Source organism: Ovis aries, chromosome 3 (genome assembly GCF_016772045.2).
Source record: "Ovis aries strain OAR_USU_Benz2616 breed Rambouillet chromosome 3, ARS-UI_Ramb_v3.0, whole genome shotgun sequence".
Lineage (NCBI taxonomy): Eukaryota > Metazoa > Chordata > Mammalia > Artiodactyla > Bovidae > Ovis > Ovis aries.
In genome coordinates, this window is record NC_056056.1 from 162,098,871 (window position 1) to 162,110,655 (window position 11,785).

Genomic DNA, 11,785 nt, shown 5'->3' on the forward strand with positions numbered 1-11,785 from the left:
TACCACAGCTTTCTTATCCATTCATCTGCTGATGGACATCTAGGTTGTTTCCATGTCCTGGCTATTATAAACAGTGCTGCGATGAACACTAGGGTACACGTGTCTCTTTGAATTATAGTTTCCTCTGTGTGTATGCCAAGCAGTGGGATTGCTGGGTCATAAGGCAGTTCTATTTCCAGTTTTTTAAGGAATCTCCACACTGTTCTCCATAGTGGCTGTACTAGTTTGCATTCCCACCAACAGTGTAAGAGGCTTCCCTTTTCTCCACACCCTCTCCAGCATTTATTGCTTGTAGACTTTTGGATCGTAGCCATTCTGACTGGTGTGAAATGGTACCTCATTTGTCCCACAGATTTCAATGCTAAGAATTCATATCGCAACTTGCTTTAAGCACTTAATGATGTGTGTAGATGGATGTTCACTGCAGCAGTTTGTATTAAAGAAAAAGAAGAAACAATTCAAACACCCATCAAGAAGATATTGGTTATACCTCCATAATCTACTCTTATTACAATGAGCAAGTTTGGTTTACATTGTCCAAGATCAAATACATGAAAACATGCCCAAGATCAAATACACGAAAAAATAAAAACAATTTGTATAACATGATTATATATTTTTAAAAAGCATAGGGATAGAATAGTCTTAGAAAAAGATATGGAAGACTGTATATAGATCTGTTAAAGGTGATTATCACTGGAAAGCAGAATGATAGGAACTTATGCTTATGACATTTTTTCTGTGACATGTAAATATTTTACAATGACATATTGCTTTGAAATTAAAGAAAGAAAATAGTATAGGTGAGTTGCAGAAAAATGTATAATAACATGATAAGGTACACACAAAATTATTTTAAGGAAAAGGTGGTTTTTAAAATAGTGTGCAGTGTAAAACACATACATACAAAAGTATATGAAGGATTATTCCATTTCAGTAAAAATGTATGGTATTATATATGTATACAAGGTATGTATATATGTATACCTTGCATAGAGAAACATGTTAACAGTGGTTATCCTTGGACAGTGGGACTTTAGGAGTTTTTTGTTATTGTTGTTCTTTTTGATTTAGATTTGAAAGTATTCTAAAATGAAAATATATAATTTTTAAAAAGGAAAATTATAAAAAAAATAAAAAGGAAAATTTTAAATTTTAAAAACAAAGAGATTAATACTCTTACTATATAAAGAACTCTCATAAACTAGTAACAACAAAAAAATTAACAGAAAAAAAACTAAAAAAAAAAAGAAAAATATGGACAACAGTTAGGTACTAACAACAGAAGAAACACAAATGTTCAATAAACATAACGATGTTTAACATTTTTGAAGAAAAAACAGTAACATCATTTTCCACCTATCAAACTGGAAAACAAAAACTTAATTGTAATACCCAGCATAGATGAGGATTCGAGAAGGTATAATCTCCGTGAAAGGAGCACCTTCATTCTTTTCTGGTAGGACAGTATATCCATACTTTAACGGGGCAATTCAGAAATGTATGATCAAAAGCCTTGAATTGTACATATCCATAGACCCAGATATTGTACTCCTAAGAATTTGTACTATGGAACTATCTGTACCAAATAGTTGGCTACAAGAATGTTTATTATCAACACTGCTTATAGTAATGAGGATTTGAAAACAACAGAAAGAAGTTACATTTAGGGGACTGGTTAATGCAAGGCATTGATTATACTATGGCATGTACATATGTTTTATTCTTTGCTACTATTTAAAAGGATGACATAATAGAACACCAATAAATCTCAAAAATGAGTTGAAAGAACTCAAAGAGCACATACTGTATTATTCTTTTTATATAAAGTTCAAGAGTAAACAACACTTATTTGTAGTGATGGAACTCAAAGTAGCGGTTGCCTTGGGGTGATACTCACAGGAAGGGGGCAAAAGGGAGCTTTCAAAGGGCAATCAAAATGCTCTAGATCTCAACCTGGGTAGTGGTCACACAGGTGTCCAAATACATTATAAAATTCATACAGCTGTTTGCATAAGATTTGTGCAGTCACTGTAGTAAATTACACCTATGTGCTATCATAAAGTAGAACATCACAAGATGATGTGATAATGGCCCTTAAAACGTGCATTATGCACAAACTCATTGTTAATAAGAAAAAATGAATATTAGACTATATTAGCATTTTAGCCTATCAAAGTGGCCAAAATAAAAGTTTGATGATGGGACTTAATTGTTAGCCCTGTCAATTAAGATGCCTTCTCTAGGGGATTTCCCTGGTGGTCCAAAGGTTAGGACTCAATGCTTCTACTGCAGGGGGAATGGGTTCAATCCCAGGTAAGGGAACTAAGATCCCACATGCCGCAGTGGCCTGGCCAAGAATAGTCTGATGATGCACTGCACTGCCTGGGCCCTTAAATATATTAATACATATGGTCATTCAATTGTTTGTAATAGCAAAGGATTAGAACAAATCAAAATATCCATATCTATCAGAACCTGGCTAAATAAATTATGGCATATCTCTACAACAAATCATACAGTAGTTAAAAAGAATGAGATAGATACTTATGTGCTGATGTAGAAGGATCTCTAAGACTCCTCATTAAGTAAAAAAAAAAGCAAGGTACGGAACAGTATGTATAGTATGCTATCATTTGTATAAAAAAAAGTACATGGATGTATTAAATACATATGCATTTGCTTGTAAATGCATGGCATTCTTCTAGAAGAATCTGCAGGAAACTGGCTATACAGCTGCCTTCTGAAAGGGGAACTGGGTGGCTAGGAAAGAGGAGTAGGAAGGAGACTTAATTTTCACTGTGTATCTTTTTTATATCATTTGAATTTTGTTACATGTGCATGTAAGACATTCAAAAATTAACTTAAATTTTCTTAAATAAATAAAATTATGTAAAATATTTAATGATGGTGAAAGTCATGGTATTTTGTTGGTGAAAAATAGGTTACAAAACAACAGAGCTTATGATATACTTTTATGAAAATCATTATATGTATATTTGTAGAAAAAAAACTACTGGAAACAAATACATCAAATTGTTAACAGTATTTGGGGGGGCAGATTTTTAGTGAGTTTTAATTTCTTCTTTGTGCTTTTCTTTGTTTTCAACTTTGTCAACAACCGTGGGTTGGGAAGATTCCTGGAGAAGGGATACGCTACCCACTCCAGTATTCTTGGGCTTCCCTAGTGGCTCAGTTGGTAAAGAACCCAGTGTGGGAGACCTGGGTTCAATCCTTGGGTTGGGACAATCTCCTGAAGGAGGGCATGGCAACCCACTCCAGTATTCTTGCCTGGAGAATCCCCATGAACAGAGGAGCCTGGCAGGCTACAATCCATGGGGTTGCAAAGAGTCGGACACCACTGAGCGACTAAGGACAGCACAGTGCTGTAACCAGATTATGTTTACTACTATTAAAGAAAAATCTACCTTGATTCTTTTTTTCAAGGTTGACTGAGTTTATGAATTATTCATAGGACTTTTATAAATTTTTCACCATTTTAAAACCATTTTTATCTATATAGTTTATCATTATACTTTATTACAAAGAATAAAATTCTTATTACATAGAATAAAATCATACAGTGTTTCAATAAACAGATTTAAAGTGGTCTTAATGCTTTTCTTTCTCAGTGGTAATATATTTTTTAAAATTTTGTTTTATTTTATTCTTTAACTGAACCTTGATTCTTGAATTTTAATCTAACTCAATATTTCTCCCATTCAGCCACCAAAAAACAGAAACAAACAAAACATTTCCATCTCAGCCAGTGACTTTCACCTCTCCTCCATCAGTGATGTCTATCTGTGCTTACTGAAGCCAGGCATGCAGCCAAAGGGGATTAAATATAACTCCCAAGCCAACCTCACTCTTTCCTTCTTCCCTTCTGGGAACCTGGGGATTAATGCTCTAACACTCCCAGCTGCAGGATTCCAGGGGCTGCCCTGGTGGCTCAGATGGTAAAGAATCTGCCCACAATGCAAGAGACCTGGGTTCAGTCCCTGGGTTGGGAAGATCCCCTGAAGAAGGTAAATGGCTACCCACTCCAGTATTCTTGCCTGGAGAATTCCATGGACAGAGGAGCTTGGTGGTCTACAGTCCTTGGGATCAAAAAGAGTCAGACGCGACGGAGTGACTAACACTTTCACTACAGAGGGTGCTGTGGGCGCTTTAAAAGGGAGGGCGCTCTCCAAGTGCTGAAGGCAATTATTGCCTGAGGAACTCATTTTCCTGAGCCTAGGCAGGGAGAGATCAGAGAGAGGATGGGTGGCATTCTTGGAACCACGAGGATAAAAAATATCCAAGAGCTAAAAGTGGATGCACTTAGTAACCTCATGAGCAGAGAAAGCCACGTTTACAATTCTAGGGTTTCTGGGAAGGTCTGCTACCATCTTCCTACGCTTGGTTGGGTCCTTAAGTTTCAAACCTAGTTCATTTCTTCTTCCTAAGACTTTTATATCTGTTAAAGTATGAACGTCCTTTAACTTTCTATTTATTACAGGATGAATTTGTTCTGTCAGATCTTTTTAAAAAATAACTAGACCAGCGGTTATCTACTTTTTTTGCTTCTAGACTATTCACTTGGGAAACGTCACCATTATTTACATCTCTCATGACACACAATTATTCTGAGTCAGACTGTAGTATGTTGTGGGGGATTTCTTATCAGAATCTGGGGAAGCATATGTACAATTAACAAAAGCCATTTCTGATGCCCTCTCCCAGGACTCTGGCCAGGCCACTCCACAGTCTGGACCACCATGTAAACCAAGAGTTTCCTGAAGATAGAGGTTCCCCTCTCAATCCCCAACATCAAGCACAGACCCTGGCCCACAGGAGGCTCTTCATTAATATATCTGTTGAAGAAACACAGATATTGATGGAAGAAGAGAGCAAGAAGATCCTAGGGACCTGAATCTTTGGATGAAACAATCTGTAAGAGGGGAAAATGTTAACCACTTCCCAGTTGTGCCAAAGGTGAGCTGGTGGGGAGACAGCCCATCTAAAATAAAAATAACATCTAACTCTGGTTGGGAGTTTATGATGTGCCTGTCACTATACATTATCTCATTTCATGCTCACAGCAATCCTAGGACGTAGGTACTATTATTATTTTCATATTGCATAGATGTGAAAACTGAAGTTCAGAGAGGTAGGGTAGTGGTAGAAGAAGGTTTCAAACCCAAGCAATCTGATTCCAGACCCACACTGTCAAAGTGATCCCAGAACTGACGTGCCAACACTGCGTCAGAGCTTTATCATGGCTTCCCTTCCCCTCCTCTCTCCATGTGGGCGTTTCTCCAAATACTTCTGGACAGAACTAAAGCCCTTCATCATCCTCTTTTTGCAACCTCAACCCCTTTTTCAGAAGAATGCAGTTCTTCCATCTATCCTCTCCAAGGATGTACTAATCCGTGACTTCAATTAGTCAGGGACTAGAAGACTTGTAAGTTAGGAACACTCAGGGAGACCTTCCACCTTTGAGGAATGCCTCTGAGACCCACTCTCTCTCCCCCCACAGCAGCATAAACCGCCCCTCCAGAGGGCTTCTCTTCAGAGTCCCACAACCCAGGACTCTCTGTTCTCTGACCCACTCCAAGCTTCCCCGTGTGCTGTCCAATTGTGTCTCCCAGCACTTTCTGGTGTTTTCCACAAAGGGTGCTGACTAAAGCTAATGGAAAGGTCTAAGATCAGGGGTCCAGAGATAACCAACCTTTTCAACCTTCACTAAAGCACTTGGTAGAGACTGAACTTGAGAGCACCAGGACTGATTTCCATAGTGACAACCTTGGGGATTGTTGCCATGGCAATGCTAGAGAGACACTGGCCACAGTGAACATCACCTCCCCTCTCTGCTTTCCTTGACGAGACTCCCCCAAGGCTAAGGGGAGAACTGATCGTCTCCATCAGACATCAAAAGAATCCTGGGCCACCTCAAACAATACTGACTATGCTCCAATAATCCTGCAGGCCCCAACCTGGCTTTTCCAAATGAGGTACTTGGTGGCCCTGCTTTATTGCCTCTTTAAGAATCCACTGAGCCATCAGGAAATCTAAGGGAGATAGAATATGGTGGGTACTTGAATGAGGGAGGGAGGGAAGAGGAGACGGAAAGGAAGTGGAGCAGGGGCGGGAGGCAGAGAGGCTATGGATTTCCCTACTGCCATTCTCCTGTGTCTGGTATAGATGCACAGCTCACACTGCCCACCAAGACAGGCAGAGAGACACATAAATGGGTACACTTAAAAAGTCACAGTGGATTCCGAGTGACCCAAAGAGCAAGACAAGGTACACAGCACACATAGACAGTGACCCAGACACCCTTCCACTATGACTCAGGCCATTAACGTGGGCTAAGCCCCATCCCCCAGATTCCAGGGACAAGTCATGGGGTGGGAGGGGGATGAGGCTCACAGAGCTGTCTTCCAAGCTTGTTCTCCTACATTCCGCCAGGCAGAAAAAACCCATGAACATTAGGGACTCTGTAGCCCAGAGCTAGCCGCAGTGCAGAGAGGAGAGCCATCACAGGAGGAGCAGGGGGCTGGGACTGGAGAGAGAGAATAGCCTCTCCCATCTTCAGCCCTCCCAGACATCCTGAAGCAGATTCCTCCATTACCTCCTCACACAGTTCCCACAACGGGCCCCAAAGGGAGCCAGAGGAAGAGAGAGGAAGGAGGGTCGGGGATTTCCTTTCCTTGGTTGGGACCCTCAAGGCACTCCTCACAATCACTTCACTTATGACCCTCATCCTCCTGAACGAGGAATGAATAGAAAGCCTGGGAAGGCAAGCACCGAGGATGCTGCCTGAGACAAAATGGCCCCCCATAAGCACTTATCTTGGCATAAGACACTGACAGGAAGGGCTAGGGCAAGGCAAGACACAGAGCGAGACAAAGGTTCAGCCCTGCAAATATCAGGCAAAACAGATAACGAAGGAACAGCTGTGGAGTAAGATAAAATCTGAATTGGCAGGGGGCCCTGGGCCTGTCTTTCTCTCTCCTCCCTCCCACCTCCACGAGGTCTCTCTATTTAGCTGGGAATGAGACAAATCAACACAACTCCTTCTCCCAACATCGCCCCCTGCCCTGTGTCCACCATGCCAGGATGGGTGCCCCAGAGAGCCTAAGGGAGTTGGTTCAGATAAACCTAAACACCCTAGAGCAAGGAAGTTAGGCTTAAAAGTGGAAGCCTTTTGTGGGTTTGTTCCTCCATAACCACCCTGGTCCTATTTCTCAGCCTTTCTGTCTCAGGGGGCCCTCAAGCTCTAACTCTCGTGGCTAACACCCACTGTCCAGACTATTCAGAAAGGAGGCCCCAAGGGTTGATCCAGGCATTATTTCAGCCTGGCCAGACTGATCAGTCTGCAAGGTCTAAGGTTCCCGAGACAAAGAGAGACAGGGGCCCTCCCTATGTGGCAAGCATACATACATAAGCACATACACAGGGCGAGAGCACCCATTTGAGTCCACAGTGGAGGTGAGAGAGACTGGTGACAGACGAGCCCTTGGGGACAGACCACGTCAGCAAGTCTCTTCCTAAGGCATGTTTACTCAAAGTCCCGTTCTCACTGACTCCGAAGACCCAGGCTCCCTCCTCTTCTTTCCTTCATTCCTTCAACAAGCAAGCCCTGTGCCAAGCACTATGGATCAAAGATACATAAGAAGTGCCCCTGACCTTGAGGATGGCCCTTATATGGGCTCCTCCCTTCTTGAACTGGCTACAGTGTCCTGGCCCAGCACCCCTCAAGTCCTACTCCTTACTGGACTCAACCCCAAATCCTTTCACCCCATAGCCTGACAGTCCCAACCAGCCTAGGAAAGGAGGGGAGGTGAGGAATTCCCTAGGAATCCCTCGGGGGCTACCACAGCTAAAAGTCCAGAACCCAAATCTGTGGAGGTAATGTGATACCGAAGGAAAGATGTGAGCTTTGGAGTGACAGATTTAGGTTCAGATCCATGAATTAACAGTGTGACCTTGAGAAAGTCATTCGACTTCTTTGGGCCTCAATTTCCTCATCTGTAAAGTGGAAATATTGATACCTTCTTCAGAGTGTTGTTTTGAAGATCAAATGATATATGTAGAGTAAAAAGCACAGGAAATACTAGTTCTCCTTCTTAATAGTCTCTTCCAAGGGTAGGGGCTGTCAAGACTAGGTAGAGGAGGTGGCTTGCTACTTTGAATTGGATCATCAAGAGAAACGATGAATAAGCAACTGCTTGATAGGATCTCAGGGTTTGGTTATTTTTGTTAGAGTGAGTTGAGGGGTCTGAAATCCTCTTCCTACCATACCTGGGAGGGAAAGGCAGACATTTCTTTAGGACCTAGAAGATCCCCCTCCCCAAACTGGGTGTGGCACCAATGTATTTCCTACTCTGAAAACCCTTCACTAAACCTGTGCCCTCCAAGTCCAGGCTGTAACTACTTCAGGGGATGATGGAGGCCTTGACCCCAGGGTCCATCCTCACTTGTACCTGGGCAGAGACCCTGGACAACCCACCTCCCATCTAGCCAGTCCACTAGTCTTCCCCCTCCCTTCCTGGGAAGTGAGGGGTAGAGATTCTGAGCCAATAACAAAGGGAAGATGCGCCTTCCCTAGGGAACAGGGAAAACGTCAGAAAAACACGAGACTGGCTCTAGGGGTGGGGACGCTGCAGAAAGCAGCAAAGGGGAATCCGGTCCCCGGATCGCGGGATAGTAGCCCCTTCCCACTCTGCCGAGACTCGGCCGCCGGTCTGGCCAGGCCACACCCAGCCATCCTGATGCAGGGAGAGGAGGGGCTGCGGCTAAAAGGATGGAGGAGGATGAGCGGTGGGGAGAGGGAGCTGAGACAGGCTGGGGGCTGAGGCTCGGCGGGCGTAAAAGATCCTGTCCCCTCTCCGAAATTCCCTCCAGGGGCCGCACTCACCCCAATAACGACGCTGTCGTCCCCTTGGAAAATGGGAATGAACTTGTCCCCCCGCAGAATCTCGGCCTGATTTAGGGGCCGAAATCGGCAGAGCACCTTGATGCTACATTCGTTGTTGGTCTCGGCCATGGTGGTCGCCGGCGTGGGGCTGGGACACTTCGGCTGCAGAGGTCGCGTGTGCTCCGGGAGGAGAGGGGCTCAGCTGAGGCCCAGGCGAAGGACAGGTGCTCTGTCTCTGGGGGTTCAGAAGGCTGAGGCGGGCGCCCGGGCAAAGGCTGAGGAGCAGGGCCGAGGCGCGCTTCCTCTCTCCTGCGGCACCGGGATGCGGGCGACCTGGGCGTCTGGTCCTCTCTCGGCGCTCTGCCTCTCCGCCCCTCGCGCTGCAGCGCCGCGCTGCGGGCCTGGGCGGGGCGGCGACGGAGGAGCGGGGCGGGGCTTCCCTGGCTGGGGGCAGCCGCCCCACGGCGCCCACCGACGGACGGTGGCACCTCTGCTCTCTTCGTGCTTCCTCTCCCCACTCCTGACTCTCGGAGACTAGCGTGTCCTCACCCCTTCCCCACCCAAGTCACTCACTGGGTCCCACCCTCACAACCCTGGCCAGTCTGTCCCTCCCTCGGATTCCAACCCCCTGGAAGGGCTAAGGGATCTGAGGTGGGTCTGTCTTCCCGCCGGAGATAGAGTCAACAGCACTCACACCTCCTTTATTCCAGGGCATCCTTCACCTCCATCACAGTCCTCTCTCCAGATTGGCAGCACACGTCTCCTCCTCTCTTTCCCCACAACCCTCTCAAAGATCCTCAGCTCACTCAAACCTTCAGGGGCAGCTACTTGTATCCCTATGGAGGTGGGTGTCCAGGGTCCATTTTTTAAAGAGTGTCAAGGGAGGTCTGGTTCTTCCCTTCCCCTCCTACATCCAAAAGGACTCTACTCGCTCCCCAACATAGATACTAGGTCCCGACTAAGTCTCCTATTTTGGCCTGTGATCTCCTATTTTGGCCTGTCTGACTCTTGGCGACCCCCTGGACTGTAGCCTGCCAGGTTCCTCTGTCCATGGGGATTCTCCAAGCAAGAATACTGAAGTGTATTGCCATTTCCTTCTCCCCAGCATTTCCCCCACCCAGGGATTGAACCTGAGTCTCCTGCATTGCCAGGCGGATTCTTTACCAGCTGAGCTACCCGGGGTCCTATTTTGGTCTCTCAAAATTCAAAAGCAGGTAATTCGCATTTTTGCCTCATAGTTTGGAGCTGGGATGGTGGTGGTCCAGAGGAATTTTTGCAAGAGGGAGGAAGTCATAAAGCAGTGATGGAGGAGAGATGATGGTGGTGGGTAAGACCAGAGGGGCTTGAAGAAAGGACCTCTAGAGCTGACGTCTGCACTTGGGCTTCAGGCAGGGTTAGGCACCTATGTGAGTATGTTTCCTATCGCAGTACTCTGTTGAACAGTCCCAACACTCCAGCCCCTTTCTCAGGCCTTTCTTCTGTTTCTCCCCTCTCTCTGGCAAAAAAAAAAAAAAGAGAGAGAGAGAGAGAGCCAAGTCTAGAAATTCCATGTCCTTCCTCCCCTCCAGTAGGACTGCTGCTGCAGCCCCTGGGCAGAACCATCTAGAAGCTGGCGGGATTGATTTTTCTCCACGTCACAGGGCCTCTGCTGGCCAACAGAGTTAGACTGCAGGAGTTGAGACTCTAGGCCAGGGGGAGGAGCAGGGTGATGGGAGAAGAAAGGAGGGAGGGAGGTTCTGCCTAGCAATTGTCTGGTGTCTAAGGTCACTTGAGGCAAGGAAGAGACAATGATGGCCTGGCCAAACAAGACCTAACCACTCAGAACACAGCTAAAGGGGTTTCCGAGTTGGACATATACCCTTAACCCACCTTGAATCTTAAGGAAACTGAAGGAAAGAGGTTCACCATAAGAAACTGGATGGCAAGGCAGTAGCACTGTGGAGAGAAAGGCTTGGGGAGGAGCCAGGAGAGTACACATTGAATGACAATGAGTTCTAAACTCAGGAAAACAGGCATCTCTCCAGTCTCTTGGTCTGGCACTATTTCTAATTGTTGCAGCATCCTGCAAGCTCAGGAAATATCCCAACCTTAGGCCCCCAGGGGCTCCAGGATGACATCCTTAGTGAAGGGGTTTCAGAATACTAGTCAATGCAGGGTCTCTGGTCAGACAAAAGTTGACCGTGTATGGATCCCTCCCAGCAAAAAAACACGACACAATGTGAATGCGGTAGTTTTTTCATAAAGCTGGATTTGTTGTTTCAAAGGAATATCTCTTATTCTGAGAGTACTGTATGTCCTTCTGTACTTTTCTACTAAGTAATGATGGTAATAGAGAATAGATTTGGCAAATACTTGCTTGGCAAAATAAAAAAGTAGCAATACTATGCCTATCCTCAGAAAGGTTTGATATTGTTTTAATTGTACTAAACTGTGAAATTCAAAAGTCTGAAAACCATTAGTGAAGGGATTAAGAGCACAGAGGGTGCTACCAAGTGTTTATTAACTTGTGATAGAATTGCCAGATTCAAAAACAGGATGCCTGGTTAAATTTGAATTTCAGATAAAATAGTAAAATGTGTCTATTTTATGTATATGTCCTACATATCCTATGGGACATACTTATACTATAAAGACTATTAGTTGTTTATGTGAAATTCAAATTTAACTAAGAGCTCTGTATTTTATCTGACAGCCCTAACCTGGTTAGTTAACTTTCTCATTCCCAACACGATTAAATCTCTATTAAAGTTACTTATTGTTGTTTCAAAGCCCTGGCTGTGCCTTAGCAAACCTAGTTGTGTTGTTTTTACCCAGTCATTTAATTTCTGGGAGCTTGACATGGCTAGCGGTTAGAGAGCATCACTGACTCAATAGATATGA

General features: G+C 44.7%; 1 protein-coding gene across 2 annotated transcripts in view; it reads right to left on the bottom strand.

The window, feature by feature from the left end:
- KIF5A (kinesin family member 5A) overlaps positions 1–9,267 on the bottom strand; it is a 29,010-nt gene extending 19,743 nt beyond the window's left edge. For both annotated transcript variants that reach the window (XM_012174665.5, XM_060412892.1), the window contains exon 1: positions 8,906–9,267. In XM_012174665.5, the coding sequence (XP_012030055.1) occupies positions 8,906–9,034 (129 nt within the window). In that variant the 5' untranslated portion in view covers positions 9,035–9,267. The remainder of the gene's footprint in view (positions 1–8,905) is intronic.
- Positions 9,268–11,785: the final 2,518 nt, after the last annotated feature.